Source organism: Octopus bimaculoides, chromosome 12 (genome assembly GCF_046866305.1).
Source record: "Octopus bimaculoides isolate indiv1 chromosome 12, ASM4686630v1, whole genome shotgun sequence".
NCBI classification, from domain to species: domain Eukaryota; kingdom Metazoa; phylum Mollusca; class Cephalopoda; order Octopoda; family Octopodidae; genus Octopus; species Octopus bimaculoides.
The window spans coordinates 58,719,007-58,745,345 of NC_142939.1; the positions used below are offsets into that span (position 1 = coordinate 58,719,007).

The 26,339-nt window shown below is 35.3% G+C and overlaps 1 protein-coding gene across 1 annotated transcript in view; it reads left to right on the forward strand.

The window, feature by feature from the left end:
- Positions 1–26,339, forward strand: part of LOC106868187 (unconventional myosin-IXa) — a 209,041-nt gene that overhangs the window by 175,057 nt on the left and 7,645 nt on the right. Inside the window, exons 26-27 of the mRNA XM_089361098.1 lie at positions 10,440–10,628; positions 12,269–12,322. Coding sequence (XP_089217224.1) covers positions 10,440–10,628; positions 12,269–12,322 — 243 coding nt within the window. The remainder of the gene's footprint in view (positions 1–10,439; positions 10,629–12,268; positions 12,323–26,339) is intronic.

Below are 26,339 nucleotides of genomic sequence, written 5' to 3' on the forward strand. Positions count from 1 at the left end.
CTAAGAATAAGTACAAGGTAAAATTATTCCCTGCTTTTATAGCAAGTTGATGCAGGTAGTTTATCCTGTCCCCCTCTGACTTTTAGTTCAAGCAATTGTAAAAACTGCATTATTTATGGGATGACCCAATGTGTGTATATATATATATATATATATATATATATATATATACTTTATTTGTGGGTTAACAAGGTTACCCTTGGTTTCATGTTGAAAGAGATATCTCTCAACATGAAACCAATGGTATCCTTGTTAACTCTCAAATAAAGTATATTTATCCACCAGTGCAGTGTTGGGCACATATTCTCACTGATATTAATGTTTATATATATATATATATATATATATATATATATATATATATATATATATATATATATATATATATATATATATTTGTTATGATTTCACTTAGACTTAGCACTAGTAATTAACTGCAGTTAGAACTCAGAACTTCAAAATAAAACATTAGGTGAGTACATGGCATAATGCCAATTAATGAATGGCAAAAGAACAGGAGTTGCATAATTACGTTCATTAGCTAATAGCTGTTTCTGCTATGAGAAGCACAACACTCAGAACTGAATGCTTGTGTTCTTCATTTTGTTAGGACTGAGGAAAACTATAGATTCAATACACTTTTGATTATATGCGCACACATGCACACATACAAACACGCACAGAGACATGTGCACATACATAAACAAACACACATGTGCACACAAACACACAGACATGTGCACACACATAAACACATACACATACACACACAGATATGTGCACATGCATAAACACAGGCACACACACAGATACACATAAACACACACACACAGACGTGTTCACACATAAAGACACATGCACACACATAAACACACACACACACACATACACAGAAATGTGCACATAAACACACACACATAAACGCACACATAAACACACACACACAGACATGTGCACATACATAAACACACACACATACACATACACAGAAATGTGCAGACCCATACACATACAGACATGTGCACACATAAACACACACACAGACATGTGCACATATATAAACAAACACACATACACATACACAGAAATGTGCAGACACATACAGACATGTGCACACATAAACACACATACACACAGACATGTGCACATACATAAACACACACACACACACATACACACATACACACAGACGTGCACATACACATACATAAACAGACACACACATGCACACAAGGATGTAAGTATAGAGTACTAAGTTTGAATAGATTGAACATGAAGTATTCATAAAGTAACAAATACACACACATGGATTCATTTATATACACTCATGTATGTGAGTGCATGTGCATGTGTGTATACGATAGTCTCCCAATGGAGACTCCATATGAGTGGCGAGTAAAGAAGAGGAAACAATTTTAGCCAAGTCAAAATGATGAAAGGAGAACAACATTTCAAACAAACTCCACCAGTTGGGCTGAAAAAAATCATACCGTCAGCCTTCAAAACAAACACAAAGCTACTTGGAAGATGTAGGTGTAGAACTGGTTACCTACATATAAATGTATGTATGTATATGTGCATATATATATATATATGCGTGTGTATATGTAAATATATATACACACACATATGCACATGCACACATATATACATATTTTATATATGTTGCTAGATTATTTGGTTAGAATTATGTTCCTTTAGGTCAAAAACACACATGCATACACACGCGTGCACACACACACACACACACGCACGTACGCACACACACACATATACACACATGCATTAGTTATGTTTCTGGCAGAGAATGGTGGGCGGGTGGCCAGTTAATTTTCCTACCTACCCTCTGTCGTTGGTACCAACAGCCTCTGCTCCGCCGTGCTACATACAGGTGACGTTTTCTCAATGTTTCTTTAAGTTTCTTCACCATATTTTTCTACTCTGATCTCTGTTTGATGATTCCTCACATCCTCCTCCTCTTCTTCTTCTTGTTTCTGTCACTCTTTTTTCCACTCAAATTCTCCAAACATTTATATAACAAGCATGCACTGTACCAAAAATGTTGGAGTGAATGGCTGTTTAAAACGAACGCAAGAATTACAATTGACATCTTTCAGCTGAGTAACTTCATGGGAAGAATTTGTATGATGTTTACATTTACAACGTGCTCTGGTTTCTTTGATCTCCGTTTGTCATCAGGTTGTGTTATTTCTCAACATATAGGGTAAAGAACCCCCCACCGGTCATGAATGACCGTGCGATTGTACCTAGAACAGTCCCTTCTGAGGCAGAAGTCCGAACAAGGTTGTTTATGGAAGATTAGCAGTCGTCCATGCATTACTAGTCTCCCCCCCCCCTCATACCAGTGAGGTCACAACTCATTTCTGCAGCTGAGTGAACTGGAGCAATGTGAAATAAAGTGTCTTGCTCAAGAACACAACACACAGCCTGGTCCAGGAATTGAACTCACAACCTCATGATTGAAAGGCTGATGTTCTAACCACTAAGCCATGTGCCTTCACTCAATGTATATTGATGTATATATTGAAGGTGCATGGTCCTGTGGTCTGGGTGTGGCAGTCACGATCTCAACATTGTGGGTTTGATTCCTTGATCGGTGGGACATTGTGTTCTTGAGCAAAACACTTCATTTCATGCTGCTCCAGTAAATGAATACACTTGGCTGTAAGTAGGTAACCTTACAATGGACTAGTGTCCTCTCTAGGGGAAATGTTGGCCTGCCCACCCAACCAGCATGCTGGCATCATTCAACTGCCAAAATAATGCAACAAAATGTATTGTGGCCAGTGGTGTATAGCAACATCAAGTACTCTAGTTGATACAGTGATATAATATATGATATAATATCTTGGTGGATTTGAACCAGGAGTCTTTAGTTCTAAACTAACATTCTTATCCACTAACATATGGTTTGACAGATAAGAACGTTGCTTGTCTTAGTTTAGAATTGGAAGTCCCTAGTTTATGGACCCAGGCGTACAGAGTTTATTTCGTAACCACATGATTTTGGGTTCCCGTCCCAGTGCATGGCAGCTTGGGCAAGCGTCTCCTGCTATAACCGCTGGCTGGCCTATACCCCATGAATTAAGCCAATGGGTAAAGGATGTCCATTATATATATATAATGGACATTCATGCAGATTCTGCTGACCACTTTAACTCATGGGGTATATATATGTATGTATGTATTTATATATGTACATATATGTATATGTGTACACACACACACAACACATGTATAATGTGAAATGAAGTGTTTTGCTCAAGAACACAATGTGTGCGCCTGGTCCAGGAATCGAAACCACAATCTTATGATCATGAGTCCAACACCCTAACCATTAAGCCACATGTCTCCACTCGTATTTCCATACCCTGTAAGCAACATGTCCTGTCCTATTGTTCAGCAGGTTTGACACCTGGAGTCCACCTTACTCTGAAAAACTGGTAAGGATGGGTAGATTGTCAAAAGGAAGGGTATCCAGCTGCAGAAAACTGCCTCAAAAAGTCTCATTCAGCTCATACCTGGATAGAAAAAGTACAGATGAAATATGTGATAGACTGATTTTAGCCTGGAGCCATGCATACATGGAGGAATAAGACAGCTCTTTATCATCATCATCATCATCATCGTCATTTTAACAAGCACTTTCCATGTTTGCATGTGTTGGATGGAGTCTATTTGGGGCAAATTTTCTATGGCTGGATGTTCTTACTGTCCCCAACCCTCACCCGTTTCCAAGTTAGGTCAAATTTCCCCATGGCTAGTTGTGTGTTTTGCAAAATAATGGAAATGACTGACATTACCTGTATGACTGTCACAATCATTTTACAACTATCACACGATATCAAGATAAGGTCTCACACACACACACACACACACATGGTTGGTTTCTTTCAGTTTCCATCCACCAAAATCTACCAACTAAGGTTTTGGTCAACCCAAGGCCATAATAGAAGATGCTTGGCAAAGGTGCCACATAGTGGGACTTGAACCCAGAGCCATGTGGTTGAGATGCAAACCTCTTTACCACTCAACCATGCTTTTCCCTTGATGGCTATAACAATGATGATAATCAGGATCAAATCCAGTGCAATGAAGTATAGGTGTAAATTTGGTACAAATTTTTCTTCCATTTTCTGTAAAGATGATGACAATCAGTGACACAATATTCATAGTTTTCTTAAAAATGATTCATTTCAGATATGGGTACATATTGAAGAGTTCCCCTTTTTTCCTCCCCCATCATCTAGTGGCTGTATGTATGAGTGGAACCATTTTCTGTTCATATTCTACGTGGGTGTCTACATTCTGTTTTTGATGATTGTTGTGGCTAGAGTTGCTGGTTGTTCTCTTTTTGCCAGGTCGAATGTGTTTCCCGAGCTGGGATGGAACCTAACCTGCCACTCTTTGTGTTTCTAGCATGGCATGTTAAAGAGCATTGAAATATCATGATCTAGAAGTAACGGTTCTCTTTTTTTAGAAATCAATGGTAGTTGGTGTGTGTGTGTGTCTGTGTCTGTCTGTCTGTCTGTCTGTCTGTCTCTACACACATACATAAACGTATGTATGTATAAATGTACATGCGTCTGTTGTATGTACAAGTGTGTGTGTATACACACAATTACAAATATAAATACATATGTGTGTAAATATATATATATATATATATATATATATATATATATATATATATATATATATATATATCATCATCATCATCGTTGTTTAACGTCCGCTTTCCATGCTAGCATGGGTTGGACGATTTGACTGAGGACTGGTGAAACCAGATGGCTACACCAGGCTCCAGTCTGATTTGGCAGAGTTTCTACAGCTGGATGCCCTTCCTAATGCCAACCACTCAGAGAGTGTAGTGGGTGCTTTTTACGTGCCACCGGCACAAAGGCCAGTCAGGCGGTACTGGCAACGACCACGCTCAAAATGGTGTATTTTATGTGCTACCCGCACAAGAGCCAGTCCAGGGGCACTGGCAACAATCTCGCTCGAAAGTCCTTACACATGCCGCGGGCACAAGTGCCAGAAAGGCGACGCTGGGCACAGGCGCCATCACAATTTTGCTTTCGCTTGCCCCAATAAGTCTTCGCAAGCTGAGTTTCGTGTCCAATGAGGGAGACGACGTTGGCATGGGTGCCAGACGTCAAATTTTTATATATATATATATATATATGTTCTGCCGAAAACTCCGGCAGAAACCAAGGCTGCGATTTAAGGACTGTGTCAAGTCCTCATTAAAGGCCTGTGATATGCAGGACACTGACTGTCATCGCCACAGATGGAGGAAGGGGTCAACACTTTTGAGAGAGCACGTATCCAGCATGAAGAACATATATATATATATATCTGTATATATGTATTTTTATTGATATATACATATATGCATATGTATGTATACACATACTTCACAGATGTGTATGTGTGTGTTTGTGAATATATGTATATGTGTGTATGAACTGTTGCTCCTAAATATTGTTGTGTTAAACTGACACCTGAGCCTCAGGCAGTCCAACATTGTTCCATCAAGCAGATTGCTTCCGTGCTACAGATGAGTTGAAAGAACTGTGGCTCAGCCCTTTGGCTCAATGACACGAAAGACCTTAGTCTTTGTTCCTCTGATGCTGTTGGCCTGTACATTGGGCGGCAGGACATTGCCAATAATCCTGGCTTTGGCTGTAGTTGCTTGCATCTTCTTAGGTGATGCTATGTTGCTTCAGATTGCTTTGAAGGTAGCATGCCATGTTTCCTTGGATCTCTCTGTCTGTCTGTCTGTCTGTCTGTCTGTCTGTCTGTCTGTCTGTTTGTTTCTCCCTCTCTCTCTTTCTTTCTGTCTGTTTGTTTCTCCCTCTCTCTCTTTCTTTCTGTCTGTCTGTCTGTCTGTCTCTCTCTCTCCCTCTTGTCTCTCTCTCCCTTTCTGTCTCTCTCCCTTTCTGTCTCTCTCCACTCTCTTTCTTGTATCTCTCCTCTTTCCCTCTCTTCTCTCTCTCTCTCTCTCTCTCTCTCTCTCCTCCCCCCCCCCCGTACGTGTACACATTGTATAGCTGTCTTGAGTATTCATCTTTTTGGCACTTAGAAATCATAACCTGCAAGTTTCACTCTTCTTTCTGCTATAGTCTCCTGCAGGTTGTGCAGATTGGTTCTTCTCTATACCAATGCCTGATGTGGACAACACTGTATTGTACCAAATTTCTCATTCTCTTGATCCGAAGTAAGAACCAGAAACAATCACAGCTTAGAGTTCAAAAACCTACAACTTTCCAGCGTCTTGCCCAGAGATCTACGAGACACAGATGTGTATGCATTGAGGCACACAAACTATTGTGGTACACAAACGAGTACTGGATCTTCTGGTTGTAATCTTCATGTATGAAGAAGCCACAATTAATTTAATTGGCTCCAATGTCGTCACTGAAAGCAATATTACAGGAATTAGAACCGATCTAGGTAAGTTAACACTGTCTTCAAAGACAAAAATAGGAAAACCATCAGGAAAAGGCACAAACAAGCAGAACCATAGAAGACAGACTGCAGGAGTAGAGACAAGGAAAAGAAAACCCTGAAACAAAAAATAAAGACACCAGCAAAATAAGGGACAAATTCCTAGCTGTTTGGAGATTCTGCCTAAAGAAAAAAAAATCTGCTAGCATAGAGAAATGGGACTAAAATGCTGCTGTGCTCATGCGAAGCTATGTTAGATTTGCCTTAAATGGAGTAAGTGCTCTCCACAAAGCTAACATGGTTGGGGAAAACAGACCGGAAGAAGACAATGATCCACAGAACACTTGTAGTAAAGAAGGATAACTAATTAATAGAAATGCGAATGCTCACCTGAAGAGGATAGATCATACTTTGTTTGCTTCTGTGTGAAGGTAATATGCAGAGATAGAGTGAACTATGACTGCTGAGCAACAATCTTTGTGAAGCACAGCACAGAAAAATAGCATGTCGTTTGGGTTGAGTGCAAAAGATGAATGAAGATAACATGCAAGACCATCACAAATGGTAGGCTCAGGATGGTCACTGCTGGCATTTACTGAATATGACAACCTCTCTAGTGCTGGTGCCATGAAAAAAAAAAGCACCCAGTACACTCTGTAAAGTGGTTGATGTTGGGAAGGGCATCCAGCCTTAGAAACCAATCCAAAAATAAAACTCATGAGGGAGATGCTTTCTTCTAACCCATTTAGGTAAGTGGCACCTTTTGGATATATGCTAACTTCAGCTGTGGCAATCCATCTGAAACATGGACAACAAAGAAAATGTATGTAAAATGACAATGATGGTGACACCAACAACAGTAACAAATTGATGTGGTCATATGCAAATCATGACAGCTGCATGATAGTTCATTTGGAGAAAGCCCCAGAAAGATCAAGGAGATATTAATGAGATTGAATTAACACATCAATGTACTTCTATTGGGTATCTTCAACTCCCCCTGTTTTAAATAACACAAAAGGCTGCATAATCTCAGAAATGTCTCTCTATAAGCAAAGACTAGCAGAATCTCTATTTGATCTCTCTAAACTACTGCTTATTCAACTTTGTGGTGACATCTCTTTGGATCCTTGTTTTGTAAATTGCATTAAATTCATCCATAATGTGATGGTAGTGCTGGCAGTTTTCTCAGACCATAATATAGTGGAGCTAACAATGTATACTCCAAGGGCAATTGCAGATAACCACATTACAAAAAACACTTGAACTCAATCTAGCTGAAGTAGCTTAAAGCAAACTAAAAGCTTGCTGAGAAAGGGATCTTGAAACAGGATTGGTCTCAAGTTTCTCTATGCAAGATACAGACACAGCACTTTAAAATTTACACCAATAATGCAAGCGACATATATATATATATATATATATATATATATATGCATATATATATGCGCATGTAATACAATTTTTCTGAATTATCAGATTTTTTATATGCTAGACCACTGGTTTTAAATTGAAATTAATATTCAATTTATCACCCTCAGTATATATATATATATATATATATATATATATGTACACACCCATACATTAAATTTCTTCCTGAGAGAAAAGCTGACATACGAAGAAAAAGAAAAATGTTACTCCTTGGAAGAGAAAAGTCTTTGTGAGATGAAGGATAAAGAACTCATATTGTTTAAATGAATAACTTAGAGACAGTGAAAAGTCCCTCTTGAAAAGGACACTCCTATGGATTGCAAACAAACTGAGATTCTCCCATGGAAATTAGAGGACAGAAAGACAGAATCACTACTGTAATATATATATAAAGGAACCGTAAGGATTCCTATAAATTTGTAAAAGAACCAGCCTCAATGTGTTACAACATAAAGATATTATTCAAAGGAAATAACTCACTGTTTGCATGCCCCAAAAGGAAAAGTGGAACATCGAATGTGCAATTTACAAGTGATATCACCTTGTTGCTGGGAATCATGTAAATACATGAGCCAGAGAAGTTCTTTGAGACCTTGGTTCCCCATAAAGAAAGGGCAAGTATAGATTACATTGATATAAAGGAAAAAGATGTCACAGTTGCCATAGATGAAACAAACTTCAACTCAGCAACAGGACTGATAGGTTTCTAACAAGTCTCCTAAGCACATGTAAAATGCCTGCAGCGAAGCCACTGCAGGTACTTTTTCAAAGTTCTCTTGTAAGTGGTAAACCTATCCAACAAGATTTAAATAAGGCATAATTTGCCCTATGCATAAAGGTCGATGAAGAACAGATACTGAAAAATTACATGCCTATCTTTTTGACTTTATGCATCAGCAGGCATGACTGTGTGGTATGAAGTTTGCTTCTGAACAGGTAGTTTGCATCTTGAACAGGTAGTTTCCATCTATCAAAACCTTGTGAGTGGATTTGGTAGATGGAAACTGAAAGAAGCTGTGTGTTTGTCACCTACCACTGTCTAACAACTGGTGTTTGTTTGTTTAAATCTCCATAACTTAGCTGTTTGGCGAAAGGGACTGATAGAATGTGTATTGGACTTGAAAAACAAAAAATACTAGGGTGAATTTGTTTGGTTAAACCTTTGAAAGACTGAACCTGAAACAAGTTAGTTGCAATGTAAGCTTCTTAACCACACAGCCATGTCCATGACTCTGGTTTGATTTCATAAGGGTCTTTTATGAAGTTGATCATAGAATATCTCTCAAACTGCATTGTCGGTACATGTTTTGGGGACATGGCAAACCAACGGTTGTTTCTCGTCTGAGAAAAACCAAAGCATGTTCAGTTGGAGGGGATGCTTGAGTTTGTTCAAAAGCTTCGTAGCATGGTCTTTTCCCTTGTCTTTGATGGCTTGGGATGGAAATTGTCCTTTTCTCATCTTGTATGAGGAGTACCGAATGTCTCCATGCACTACCTGCCTAATAAGAAACTCAGACACTCCCATGTTGGGAAACTAAAAGGGGAGCTGCATGACAAAGGCAGGCAGTAGCAAACAGTGGCACTCTCTCAGAGGTGATATTAATTCTGAGTGGAGTCCTTCATCCATTTCTGCTTGTCGTGATTCTTTTAGTCATACAGAGAGCTCGTCTCACTAGATATTCTGATGCTGATACAAAAGTAGCAAAAGACATTGCTATCACAAATGTACAATGGTATTTGCATGGTAGTGAAAGGTGGGCTTTGAATGTGCAAGATTTACAATGCTTAGAAAGAAATACAGTGAATATGTTCTGCTGGATGTGTTATGCTGGTGTGCAGGAATGCTGGTGCCACAATGAAAAGGATGCAGTACATTCTGTGGAAGTGTTTGGTGGACATCTGCTATAGAAGCTGAGCCAGAGATGGAATGTATAAGAGAGAGAGAGAGAGAAAGCTGTGGTTCTCCAACCATCTTTGGAGAGTGGTCATTCTAAACCAGAACTAAGCTGGACTGTAACAACTTGTCAGCATGGAAAGTAGCAATGAAATGATGAATGTGTGTGCGTGTGCACTCACAAACAAAGCAAGCATGTGTGAGTGAATATATATGCACATGTGTGCATGTGTGTGTGTGTGTATGCTTTTATGTATGTATATACATGTTCACAAGAAGATATGTATGCATCAAACATATGTTTGTGGGTGTTTATGTTTATTTATATGTATTTATTCAAATGTGTGTATGTGTGTGTAGGTCTTCTCTTCCCAAATAAAGTTTTGGGTGGGTTGGCTGGGTATATGTTTGGGATGATATTTGAAGGATATTCGAATGCTTTATATCCATGTATGCACCCTTCTGCATACATGGATTATATATTTATACCCACCTCTGTCTATCTATACACACACACACACACACACACACACACACACACACACACACACACACACACACACAGACAGACACACGCACATATACATGTATATCTCTAGATAGGTAATGTGCATATTAACGAAAGTATATTCTATTTCAGGAGTAGTGGTATTTTAGAAGATTCCGAGACCGAAGCAGTCTCAAGCAGCACTAGAGGCAACACTGATCCAGTAATCTCTCCTGTTCATACTCCAACATCTCCTGAAGAAGAAGAAAAAATCAATAATGTTCCTTTTATTGCAAAGAAACCTTTTAATGCTGGCCCTCTTGAGAAACGGCCCTTATCAAGGTGAGCATGACTGTTTTAACGTGTTTAATTCTTGTGGGGTTTTTTTTTTTCCTTTTTATGATGTGCAGAAGTCCCTTCAATTATGATGTGCAGAAGTCCCTTCTTTGAAAGTTAATGAGTATTTTTTGTTGTAGTTCTTCAGAATCAATTTATGTCATACTTTCTTCTAGGTTCTGTGAACAAAAATCCTGCCCAAGTCAACTTTGCCTGTATTTGATCCTTCTGTGAGTGTAGCTAAAATGAATATTAGTGAAACACTGGAAGTGTGTGGTCAGTTAGCTTTGGCCATACCCTCACTGATTGCAACTGTGCTCCACTGATACAAGCTGTGACCTTGTACCAATATTGGATATATTATTAATATCCTAAAACTTAGATATCAATATGATAAAGTTTATCAATCGATTCAACTGTCCATCTTCATTGCCCACTTTCAAGATGAGTGTTGTACACACACACATGGGCATACATGCACAATACAGTGAGAAAGTGTGCTCAACACCACATTTGGTGGATAAATATTTCTCATTTGTGGATTGCTTGAAGATTGTGGAAATTCTTTCTATATGAAACCATTGGTAGCATGTTAATCAACAAATGAAGTATATATATATATATATATATATATATATATATAGTCTTGAATTCTAAGGTCTGAAGACTTTTGAAAAGAATGTAACATGTCTAATCTTGTAAATGCCTTCATCAAAATATATATATATGTGTATAATTTTTGTATACACACACACATACATATATGTATATATATATATATATATATATATATATATATATATATATATATATATATATATATATGTATATATATATATATATATATATATATATATATATATATGTATATATATATATATATATATATATATGTATATATATATATATATATATATATATATATATATATATGTATATATATATATCACCATCATCATCGTTTAACTAGCATGGAAAGCGGATGTTAAACAATGATGATGATGATATATATATATATACATATATGTGTGTGTATACAAAAATTATACATGATGGGAAAAGTCACTAAGTGGTTTTCCAACACACTAGAAATAGTAGTTAAATCCCAAACCATGGAAAACCTAATTCTTATTTTAGCACGTTTAAGAATTAGTATTTTCATGATTTAGGATTTAATTCCTATTTATAACGTTCTGGAAAACCACTTAATGGTTTTTCCCTTCGTGTATAATTTTTATACACACATATGATATGATAATATTTGTATTTGTAGTCAATGCACATTTTTAAAGATCTCTCATTACAGGAATGTCCATAATTATTCAAAGAAATTTTCTTTTGTCAGAATTGACATAATCCATGAAGAGACAAGGATATTCCTCAGAGCATTAGAGCATTGAAACACACTGATACCATTTCTTTGTGTATTCCTCAGATCAATTTGACTCCTCTATCCTTCACCGTTATTTCAAATCATTTATACAAACTGGAATCTCAGCATTTAGCTGCAATATGGATAGGGCCATTATGAAATTCCGTAGCGTTTTAGCTGTGTAACCAACCAAAATGTTTAGTTTTTTTTCCATTGAAGTTCTCAACTCCCTTTACTAAAATACTTATCTTGATTTCACTCTTATTTTGTGCAGTTCATTTTTGGACCAGCGTTTTGACTACTCACGATTATTTTGTAATGATCAGAGGTAATGTACAAATGCATGTTTCAGGGCTCCTCACCTCAAATTCCAAATTTGGTATTCTTTTTGAAACTTCTAGAACATTAATATTCTATTACTTAACTTATGTATGTGTGTATGTATGTGGGTGCATATATGTGTGTATGATTAACTCCCATGCTGCATTTTCTATACCTTGCAGAATTTCAGTTAACTGATTTTATTAAAGTTATTTCCCTTGTTTCCAATTTCAGAATTTATGCAAAAGAGTTATTTCCTATGTCAACTGTTTTTGAAACTTACAGAAAGGTTTTGCCTGCTAATTGCAAGGACAATCTCAATGTGTATGTATGTGCGTGTATGTGTATGGGTGGTAACTGTAAATTCTTTTGTTTTTTTTTTATTTTTGAGTGGTGGTGGTGGTGGGTAACATGATGAAAAGCATCCTTCTTAAGCCCTATGGACTCATAAGGTTCAGGTTCCAAGTTACCCAGTTTATGTGTGTGTGTATATATATATGTATATATATATATATATGTGTGTGTGTGTATATATATATATATATATATATATAAAACCCTTGGTTGGGATGTTGGCCCATTGCAGGATTACATGTTTTTGCCAGCTGGGTGGTCTGGAGCAACATGAAATGAAGTGTTTTACTTGAGAACACAATGAGTCTTCCCATCCAGGAATTGAAACCACAACTTTACAATCATGAGTCCAAAAAACCTTACCCATTAGGACCCCCCCACCACAGGTAACAATACCAACAGCTTTTTATATTGCACATCATTTTGATTGTGTTGCATCAGTAAGTGTATGTAGGTATCCATAGGTGTATGCTAATTCTGCAGCTGTGAATTACTGAACAGCTAATTGGTTGAACCCCCACATACAGGCACATCTTCGATTTACCAATAGTCTTGGTTCCAAAACCCATTCCGGTTTACTTGTTTTTCCAAACCAGGTGTGGTTACTTTGGCCACCTTGGTCGACACATTCTAAAGGAAACAAATATTAAATTTACTTACATAAGCGTGGCTGTGTGGTATGAAGCCTGCTTTCCAACCACACGGTTCCAGATTCAGTCCCACTGACAAGAATCTTCTACTATAGCCTCAGGCTAACCAAAGTCTTGTGAGTGGATTTGGTAGATGGAAACTTAAAGAAGCCTGTTGTGTGTGTGTATGTATATATATATATATATATATATGTATGTGTGTGTATGTATGTATGTATGTATGTATGTATGCGTGCCCGTAACACATTAAAGCTAACTTCAGTCATGACAGGCCATGAGATTGCACCTAGAATGTTACCCTCCGATGCACACGTCCAAGTAAAGTTGTTTATGGAAGACCAGCTACCGATGTTATTCAAGGGAATGGCAAAGGCTGATACAACTTGGCATCAGTGACGTCGCAACTCATTTCTACAGCTGACTGAACTGGAGCAACGTGAAATATAGTGTCTTGCTCAAGAACACAACACGCAGCCCGGTCCGGGATTTGAACTCACAACCTCACGGTCGCAAGCTTGACGCTCTAACCATTGAGCCATGCGTCTTCACACACACAAACACACACATGATGTCCTTCTTTATTTGTTGTAGATGGTGTTGGTATCTGCTACACCTAGAATGTTCTCATCTAAGGTACAGGTCTAGGCAAATGTGAAATAAAGTGTCTTGCTCAAGAACACAACTCACAGCCCAGCCCAAGAATCAAACTCGCTACCTCGTGATAGTGAGCTCAACGCTCCACCCACCAAGCCATGTGCCTTCCTATAAACTTTACCACTAGATTAATACTGTACTGTTTAAGGTACCAGCAAACTAGTCAGGTGACTATAAGGATTTGAAGATCCTGCTTGTTAACGAGTGTGGATTATTGAAGGTTTCTGAGTCCTGAAAGTTGGTATTGTGCCTGTATAATTCTGTTAAAGACTTAAAACATATTTAGCCATTCAGGTTCTCAAACCATTTCCCCTGTTTAGTGTATAAAAGAAGAATGGTTCCGTACTTTGACTGTGTTGAAGTAGAAAGGTGTGCAAAGTTGCAGGTAAATTTAGCAAAGAGTAAAGTCGTTCAGGATATTATTGTCAAGACTTAATTGCTTTCTGCGTGGTATGAGTGGTTATTATTTAAACTATTCCATCGTTCACAAGGTCATTGAGGACTCACATGCACATACACACAATCCCACATGTGCACACATACATGCACACAGTCACACTCCCAGTCATTCTGAATATGAATTATTTTCTCAGAGTGACACAACACTTACGCACACACACACACACACACACAAAATCTTTGACATGTATTCAAACACAGACACACACACACACACACACACACAGAACAGGAAATATATTCTCATATCCTTGCTGACATGCTTGTATAAACACACACAACACACGTGTACATACGCACTCACACATACACACACAGTTGCAATATTTTTGATCATTGTTCTTCTCAACTAAGTCTGACCTGGGACTAAACAGCAACAGCAACAACACCTGCTGATGTTGATGAACCAATAGGCGACCTGGTTACTCCTGCTAGAAACAACAACCAAGTTTTCCTCTGTTCCTACTCCACCTTCTTTAAAAGGCGGACACATTAAATATGTTATCACATATCCTTTCAAAGACAGGATAGTCAAGGCTGGAGAGCCTTCAATCATAAATCTAATTGATTTTGGTTGGCCTAGGGTTAAATAATAGCAGCAACAATACATTTTTTTGAAAAACATATTTGAATATATTTTTTATAAAAAAAGACATTCAGGAAAAACATATATAGGCACAGGCATGATGGTGCGGTTAAAAAGGTCACCTTTGCAACCTCGTCGTTTTGGGTTCAATCCCACTGTGTGACTCCTGGGGTGAGTGTCTTTTACAGTAACCCTGGGCTCCAAAATGGAGACAAACACCATTCCTCTATCTGATTAGATATTAGGATGTTTTTAACACGAAACGAATGGTAGCCATATTATATATATATATATATACATATATATATATATATATATATATATATATATATATATATATATATATATATATACATACATACATACATACATACACACATATGTGTGTGTATTTCTGTGTGTGTTTGTGTTTGTCCCCCACCACAACTTGACAACCTGTGTTGGTCTGTTTACATCCCCGTAACTTAGCAGTTCATTGAAAGAAGTGATAGAATAAATTCTGGGCTTTAAAAGAAGCATACTCTGGTCACTCCATTCGACTAAAACCCTTGAAGCCAGAGCCCCAGCATGGCCGCAGTCCAAACTACTGAAACAAATAAGCAATAAAAAATAAAAATACATATTTTCATTAACCCCGATTTCATGAACAAATTCCAACAAGGGTTCGTTTTCCTCGCTAAAATTACGTAGACACTTCCTTTAATTACTTCCGAGTAAAGCCTTGGAATTTTCAGTATAAATTTTCGCAGTTCAAAAAGAATCCAATTTGGAATGGTGGGGAGGGGGAAGGTGTTTTTCTTCCTTTGTTTCTTACTTTAGACTAATCTACTGTTTTCTTTTCTTTCCCCTCTGACTTCACAAAATATTTCTAGCGTTACTTTTCTTCTTATTCATTGTTCTTTTTTCTCCTTCATCATTTATATTAATAGTATTTCTTTTAGAGGACTCAATATCTTCCTTCATTAATTCTTAATATACTATAATCAATGGCGTATGGTGGTTGCAGTACTGAGTGTGCTTGCCACAACCAATGCCACCAAATTTCAAGCAGAGGTCTAACAAAAGTTTTCCATTCAGATTTGTGATTAAATTAATGAGTAAAGTTAATAATTATAATGAATTTGCGCACACCTAGCACACCTGGAATATGCGCCCTTGAATAATATATATATATATATATATATATATATATATATATATATATATATATACATATATATATATATATATATACATATATATATATATATATATATATATATATATATATATATATATATATATATATATATATATATATATATATATATATATATATATACATATATATATATATATATATATATATATATACATATATATATATATATATACATATATATATATATATATATATATATATATATATATATATATATATATATACATATATATATATATATACATATATATATATATATACATATATATATATATATACATATATATATATATATACATATATATATATATATATACATATATATATATATATATATATATATATATATATATATATATATATATATATATATATATATATATATATATATATATATATATATATATATATATATATATATATACATATATATATATATATATATATATATATATATATATATATATATATATATATATATATATATATATATATATATATATATATATACATATATATATATATATATATATATATATATATATATATATATATATACATATACATATATATATATATATATATATATATATATATATATATATATATATATATATATATATATACATATATATATATATATATATATATATATATATATATATATATATATATGTGTGGAGGCGCAATGGCCCAGTGGTTAGGGCAGTGGACTTGCGGTCATAGGACCGCGGTTTCGATTCCCAGACCGGGCCTTGTGAGTGTTTATTGAGCGAAAACGCCTAAAGCTCCACTAGGTTCCGGCAGGGGATGGTGGCGAACCCTGCTGTACAACCCTGCTGTACTCTTCCACCACAACTTTCTCTCACTCTTACTTCCTGTTTCTGTTGTACCTGTAATTCAAAGGGTCAGCCTTGTCACACTGTGTCACGCTGAATATCCCCGAGAACTACGTTAAGGGTACATGTGTCTGTGGAGTGCTCAGCCACTTGCACGTTAATTTCACGAGCAGGCTGTTCCGTTGATCAGATCAACTGGAACCCTCGACGTCGTAAGCGAGAGAGTGCCAACAAAATATATATATATATATATATATATATATATATATATATATATATACAGTTGTGGTCAAAAGTTTGGAACATAGCTTTGAAAATTTTAATTTTTGAAATTAAATGCTCAAATATATACATTGTATATGTCTCGCCCATAGGAAAATATTACCTTGCTTGGAAACAGGTATGGGTTGGTGACAGGAAGAGCATCTAGCCATAGAGAATATGCTTTAAATCAACTCCGTCCAACCCATGCGAGCCTGGAAAAGTGGAGTTAAAATGATGATGATGATGTAATTGACATGCGTGCGTGCGCACCCATGTACACACACACGCATACACACAAACACACATGTATACGTTTTCGGCAGATATGAAGTAATTATTAACAGGTATACTGTGTCCTCATGCTATTTATTCAACTGCTACTGTAATGGCATCTGCTCTCTTGAACTAGCCATCTGCATACCACCTCTTGATGCATTCGGCCCCTGACTCATTCCTCAATCTCACCCTTTCTACTGTTTCTCAACTCATCTCCTCCTCTTGCGGGGTGTGATGAGAAGAGTACATTCTTTGTAAACACTGTTTTCAACCATTCTATTCCCGGGACTCTTTGCCATCTTCCAGAAATTCTCTTCTTTTGCCTTCCAGTTGCCTTAACTGACATTCTTTAGCTCTACAAACACTCAAACTGACCAGCGTTTCATTATTGTCACCAGTATTGAGCAACTATGGGCCGTGGTCCTTCATCTCTTTTCACTAATAATTAAAACAACAACACCAAAAAAAAGCTAATAAATAACTGTCAAAAGCACCATAAAATACCCATTTCAGCATTAAATATTATATTCTTTCTTTCGTTTAGCATCTCTTGGATCTTTACTGTTCTTTCCAAAGTTTATTTAATTATCTCGTTAAAATTGTATAAATTACTTTGGTATTGTTATCTTTGTTTTCTTTTTACATTTTCGAATATCTGTACAGTAACAGCAACAAAGAATACTAATACGACTGTATATAATATTGACTGACCTATGGATTAGTACATGAAGATGACTAGTATCATTGGTTTCTCTCTCTCTTCCTCTTGTATAATATATATATATATAAGATGTTGGGCACCCAATTGTGGGGATGTGTGTTCAAATTCTTGGATTGGTTGTCATGGTGCCCCAATCCATTTATCTGAAATTGAGTGCCAGTGGAAAATGGGAGTTGCACCTCTGATAGGGTAACATCTTGTTCAGCAAGGAGGTTTGTATTTTGGCCTATTGGTAAGAGTGTTGAGTTCGTAGTTGTTAGACCAAGAGTTCAAGTTTTTGCACCGGGCATCTCTTGAACCCCAATGCACTTAACTAAAAAGTGAGTATTAATGGTAGCTAGAGGTGGGGGTTAGCCTTGCAAGTAAGTCTCATCTTTGTGTTCTCAGTTGCGTAAACACCTTAAAAGTCTAGCTATGTCCTGACCTCATGGATCTCATGAGCCTACCTTCTCGTGGCAGATTTGTATTTAGTGTTAAGAAGGGCATCCAGCTGTAGAAACCATGCCACAACAGACAGTTGGAGTCTGGATAGGTCCCAGCTGGTCAGCTCCATGTCAAACCGTCTAACCCATGCCAGCATGGAAAACAGATGTTAAATGCTGACGATAATGGTGGTGTTGAGTGTTGGATGTTATGGAAAGAGATAGAGTGGGGGTAGGGGCAGCCACTCCCGAAATAATATCAATGACGTTATTCTGTTGACCAAATTAGCAGAAGCCATTCTATTCTATCGGCATCCTTGTAAGCGTGGGTGGCAACGGTCATGAAATATCAAAAGTAAACATATATACATCATGATAAAACACCAAGAATAGAATTCAGTGAAGATGATTGATTGCTTTGTGTGATGCGGTGGGTTGGGGGTGGGGTTAGAATCTGTGCATTATTATTGTTGCCATGGTAACCGATACTTTTCTATTTTTGGATTAATAATTTTCATCAACTTATTGGTTAGCAATGTTTGACTCTCGAGGTATAAATATCATTTTGTCTCATTCTTCCTCTCGAATAAATTTGTATCTACAGGCTTTACTTTACCATTTTAGACTCTTTAACTGCAAAATTAACTTTCGTAGTTATTTCAGTAATGTCATTAGATATCTACTGAAAAATAGAATTGGTAAATTTATGCAAGTTGTATTGATGTATCTCAACAAAACTGGTTTCAAACATGGCATACCTCAACATAAGGTAGACTGATATATAAGATTGCTCTCCACAGTTACAAAATGGAAATAGAATTTTAAGAAAATATATCTGATTTCTGCAGTAGAAGGGTTAATATCAACTCGATTGAGACAATCTACATTTGAGCACTCACACTGAAATTAGAATCTTTATTCACATCTCATGAGATTGATAACATGAGAGTTCTGCTTAATTAATTAATTTTGTTTTTTTTTATGAGAATTAATTAGAGAACAGTTTAGTGGTCAGGCGATTTATCTCCCCTTACATTCTGAGTTTAAAACTTCTCAGGGCTGAGATGTCCATATTATATATGAAGCAGTTAAGTACAGGTGATGGTGGCAAGGAGGGGACAGTAATCTACTCCCTTGTCTGTGCACCCCCCAACCCCACCCAAAAAGGTGTAGCCTTATGCCTATATTAGACATCAATATTGTTACTTAATCGCTCACATCATAATAGTTTTAATATGATGTTGCTTATTTTCAAAGTTTTAAGATATAATATTGCAGCTGGTCTTTTCATTAATGTTTATCACCATGTATGTATGTGTATATGTGTTTATTTACACACACACACACACACACACACACACACACACACACACACACGTATGTATGTGTGTGTATTTATATATATATATATATATATATATATATATATATATATATGATGCATATATACATACACACATATATGTTCAATTTAGAATTTCATTTCTTGAAATCTAACATTGTTATTATTATTATTATTATTATTATCAAATTTATTGTTATTATTATCATTATTATTATTATTATCATCAAATTTGTTGTTGTTGTTGTTTGACAGTTTCTGGTACACCTCTGTGTTTCTGATGTGTGTACAGCATTGTGTTCTTGTTTTAGTGGAGATTGGAGGAGTATAGACTCCTGCTGTTTGTGTGCTTCATCTGTTATTATTATCATCATCATTATTATTATCATTATTATTATTATTATTATTATTATATAATAAAAATATAACTGTTCTGTTTTCCGTTCTTGTTTTCTATCTTCCAGATCAAACGATCAGTAAGATTTTTCCTTTTTTGTCTTCTTCCCCACCATCAGATTTTTTTTCCTTTCCTTACATTTAGATTCTGCTTTGTTTGAATTGATTGTTTTGGATCAAGATTTCCTTTGTAGTGTAGTTTCTAAATTGTTTTTTTTTTTTTAATCAAAAACTTTAATACAATTTCATTATTATTATTATTATTATTATTATTATTATTATTATTATTATTATTATTATTATTATTATTATTATTATTATTATTCATTTCTGCTTTTGTGCTGATTTGAAAAAAAAAACAAAAAAAAAAACATCTTTGCATGCTGCAAAAGGCACAGGTTTTTCTTGAATTTGCCTATCAGATTTCATGATATTGCTAGCTTTTTATAAATTGTGATATATGGCATATCGCAAATTACTTTTGGGTATATAAACTCTTTGGGAAGACAAAGACAACTATGTCCATTGTCCATTCTCTGCTTAGATATAACAGAATACACACACGCACATACATATATATATATATATATGTATATATATATATGTATATACATGTGTATATATGTATGTATGTCTGTGTGTGTGTATATATATATATATATATATATATACACATACATATATATATATAGCTAGATTCAATTCATGTACGCCTTATCCAATAAAATATATTATATTTTATTGTATACCAGTTTTTAAAAAAAATATTTTATATCTTTCACTGATTGTGATAATGACGATGTTTCTGGAGAGGGGGGAAAAAATGTAATTTATAGAATTATTGGAGAAGCTAGAACTAACTTTGAGAAATTTCTTTCTTTTACAAAGAAATAACGAATAAAAGTTGTCTCATGTTTTTACCTCAAAACAAAATATAAACGCTCTTTCATATTACCACAACCTTGTTGCCTGATGCACAGTTTTATTGACTAATAATTTCTTTTTCAATAATAATAATACTGGTACTATTCCCTCTGTTTTTTTCTTTCTTAACTTTCTTTCAATAATAAATGCCTGTGTAGTTTTCTATTTATGCTTGTCGTGAGTGTTTTGGATTTTTCACTTAACCTTAGTTTCATTCTTGCTTTATCAAATGCATTCTGAAGATTTCAGAAACTTCCTTGTATTTCTTCTTTATATTTCCATTCATAACATCTTTAGAACTGTTTCTTCTTTTCCTACTCCCTTTTAGAATTTGCTATTTACGTTAGATTTTAGCTTTCTGAATAACTTACACAAAGGTAGTTCCTGCTTAAAGACCAACTAACTCTGATAGTTCCACAAAACTTTAATTTCATCTAAAATGTTTGTGCATATACATTGCTGTGTGGCTTTAATGAGTGCACTGTTGAACTAAAGATTTTAGACTATCTTATCAAACTAACTACCCATCGTCAAACTATCTGTCTATTCTCTAAATACATGTTTATTCTTAAAATGTTTGTCCATTGTCAAAATATTCTGCATGCTATCAAATTATCTGTCCCTTGTTCAATTCTTCAGTGTCTGGCTATTTATTATTAAATTATTTGTCATGTCAAATTATATGGCCAGTGTCACTTGTCTGTTACTAAATTTTCTGTTGTCAGACTACCTATCTGTTGTCAAAAATACTTATTTTTTGTCAATTTGTCTGTCTCTAGTCAAATTATATATCCATTGTCAATTTATGTCTGTTGTCAAATCATCTGTCCATTGCCATAGTGTCCGTCTCTCGTCAGATTATATGCCCATTGTTAAACTGTCGTTAAACTAACTGTCCACTGTCAAGCTGTTTGTTGCCAAACTATCTCTCTGTTACCAGTCTATTTGTTCTTTGTCAAATCACCTGTTCATTCTCATACTATTCATCCATTGTCAAGCTACCTGTCCCCTATCCGACAAACTGTTGTCAAACTATCAGCTACTCATCAGGCTAGTTATGCATCATCAAATGTGTTACATTATGAAACCATCTACTTTTGCACAACACCAAATAAATCAGAAATAAATCACTGAGAGAAAATAATGCTAAAAGCAATACACCTGCTGATGTCTTTATAGAATATAATAATCTTAGAATTTCTGTTTTGAGTAGTAAAGAATTATTAGCTTACTGTAATATATTATTATACAAAACATAACATTTATATTTGATTCTATTAATAATAAAATTTGAAACTAAATTAGTTCTTTAAAAACTATATTCAGCTAAAAATGGTTGTAGTGTTTTGGTAAAATAATTATTAAATATATCTCTTTTTCATTTTCATTTTTGATTTCTTTTTACCTTCAGATCATAAATTTGATTTCATTAAATTTACTAAATTAATTTCCTTTGCAAACATTTTAATTATTAAATACAATATTGAGATAATTACACAATGTTAAATATGATCCATCTAGTAAAGATTATCAGATCTAACCCTTTAGCAATCAAATTACTCTATCAAATGCTATGTTTATCTAATCACATTGTTTTCAATTAATCATGCATTATCTTGTAGCTTTGAGATTTCGATGATGTCATTGTAGGTTATGAGTGAGAAGCTGTACCTGGTCTGCTTGAGCATAAGACAGGGAGAATATTTAAGCCAGATATGATTGGTTTAAATGCTAGAGAGTTAATTGCTTAGTTAATTAAGTATATGAAAGTATAACATTGCTAAAGTTTCCGTTGAGTAACAATTGGCCACATGCTTGTGTTGTTTTTGAGGTGTGTTGGTTTACAGCTGCAACCCATCATGAACCTAGCCACTTGGCTGGCTATAACTACTATGAAACTAAAAATGAACGTAAAATTTAAAGACATTAGTTATTATGAATTCATCTTCCAGTGCAAATACCTAATTAGGCAACAAGCAAGCAAAGAAATTTCTTCATTAAATGAAAGCATATCAGCCCGTTTGGTACCAACCTGCCTGAAATGAGTCCTTGATTCTGTTAGATAAACTCCCTGATTTAAAGCCATCTGAGTTAAAACTCTCTATTGAAATTTCATGGTAGTTTAAGTTTCAGTGCTAGTATAATAATGACAAAGCTGGTTTATTAAATTGTTCATTAATTTCAAAATTAATTGAAACAAAGACAGTGCATTTCAACAGAAATATGCTACAAAAGGGTTAATTAACTTGTTTTTGACGCCCACTTAATGAAACAATTCACCCAGTCCTTCCTCCCCACAACTGGCTGTCCCCTGGAATTCCCTCTTTGCTTCTATTTCTTGTTTGCAGGTGTTGGTCTCCAAATGTTCCAACTGGACATCACCCACATCAATTTGCCCCAGTATGGGGATAAAAACCTCCCTAGATCACAGGCACTGTCCCTCCTCTATTGTCTCAAAATAAGGAAAAGCAAAATAGGGATCAAAAGTCCTTTCTAAGCCATAGGCTCATGCAGAGAATTTCCAGGATTCTGTGGCATATTTATTCCCCTACTGGATGGGATACCAGTCTGTGTTGCAGGATTTACTCATTTTTACCTTCTGAGTGGACTGGAGCAATGTGAAATGAAGTGTTTTGCTCAAGAACACAACGCGCCGTCCGGTCCAGGAATCGAAACCACAATCTTACAATCATGAATGCCACATCCTAGCCACTTAGCCACATGTCTCCACATCTCTTTTATTTAACTTATAAAAAGAATAATGGAATTATCATATTACACAATGAACAATGAAAATCAAAATGATGACTTGCAGATTTAGGTTTGAACATGGGTACATTAATTGCTGTTTAGTTTGATCACCAGGGAACACCTTAAATGTTCATAACACAATCAATTTTGTTATGAATATATATTTATCTTAAAGGTGAAGCTTTTCTCCTGTGAATGAACACAAAAATGATTAACACATCCATGTTCAAATTTGCCAGAATGTTTAATAATAAATATACAAGTCATTGTTTGTTGTATAAAGAATTTTCTTTTTATAATTCCTCTTTTTTTTTTTTACATCATTCAATATTGCATTTTATGTTTTCTGATCAACTTTGTCGGTCTGTCTGTCTGTCTGTCTCTCTCTGTCTCTCTGTGTTTCTTTCAGCTTCAACTAGAATGGCAAATGATAGATCTGTACCTTTCTGCTGTTGCCTTGCTTCCATACCATTCTTGATCTGACTGAAACTGTTTCTTTGGTGCTCTTAGAGAATTTTCTGACCAAATTTCTTTTCTTCTTATCATGATCTTTCAGCAAAAAACCTCAAACTCTTACTTAGGACTCTGTCTCTCCCTCCCCTTTGTCCCCCTCCCCTCTCTCTACCTCTTTCCCTCCTTCCCTTTCTATCTCTCCCTCTCCCCCCTCTCTCTGTCTTCTCTCTCCCTCATTCTCATTGGTTTTCATGTAGCATCCTAACATGGCTCATGCAAACACTTCTCTTCTCCTACACTGTTGGCTACATTTTAGCTTGTTCTATTTCACTTTGATCTTCCAAATATTTCCTTGTGCTCGGTGCCTTTTCAGTTGGCCATGTATGTAAACTTACCAGTTATGTGATGTTATCTTTAATATTTCATCGGATATTCCTATTCCACTGACACCACCACTTCATTTACAATGCATGTTAATTAATTATATTTTTTATTATCGCTAATTATTATTTAATTTGGTGATGATTTTCTCATGTATTTCGCTTAGTTTTTTGTTTCTGGTACTTTGTGAATTGTAGCGATTAGTAATATCATTATGATTTGCATTCTTCTTCTTCTACTTCTTCTTTTTTTTATTATTATTATTATTATTATTATTATTATTATTATTATTATTATTATTATTATTATTATAGTATCTGTATACTTAATACTTTACATGCTTTAAACAATGTCTTTTCTTTCACCGTATACCTCTGAAATAATCTGGAATGCCACTGTGCTGAATTCTTCCAGTAATCCTACTTAAGCTATTGTGGTAGATAATGCTGTAGCATCTCTATAACAATAGTTTAAAACAAAAAAAAAAAATTTTTAATATCAAATAAAACCCCCCTAAAAAAAGACAAAACATAAAATAAAACATTTCTTTCAGCATTGGAAGTTGCTGGAGAATGCTTATACTTCCTCTCTGTCTCTGTAGAGATATTTACCATATTCGATGGCATAAATGATGCATGGACTTATTAGATACATTCAATTTCAATAGCACATAATCAGGAAGAAAATGCTTTTGGTGCTTCGAAGCACAAAACAACAGAAACTCACTGTAAGGTGAGCACATGGCAGGAGTGTTCTTCAGAGGAAGAACTCCCATCCGACAAGTGTTTCGGCCCTTATACCTGACACTCTATGGGAGCTGGGCCCACATAGGTCATGACTCCTAGGTGTTTTCCTGCTGCTTTCCAAAATCCTGTCTCCAGTGGGATTTGAACTTGGGTTGTTTTTGTTACGAACTTGTGTTCCCAGGTCTGTGTTTCGGCTCACTAGACCACTCGGACCTACAAAGGAACCCGTTCTCTTCTTCCTTCTATTTCCTGCAAATAACCAATGAAATCCATAACTAGGTCCATTGGTCACTTCTCTTTGCCCATATCCCCATTGAGCTCTTTTCAGCCACATCAGACAAGTGTTTGATTTAGCACATAACGCAGGTCCTTTTTCACATGTAGGAGGGACCCATGATGATTTTTATGAAGCATTTATGGGGTATCAAAAAGGGTGTGTTGTCTTATAAGCCATCAAATATGGTAAACTCTCATTCCATACTCTGTAAACTTGCGTGGAATGACCAACATTGCCAGACACCAGATCTAGAGCATGTTGGTAAGTTCTTTGCCATGTTCCTGTTTAAATCTGATTACCAGTGGAGTAAGTAAATATGATTTGCACT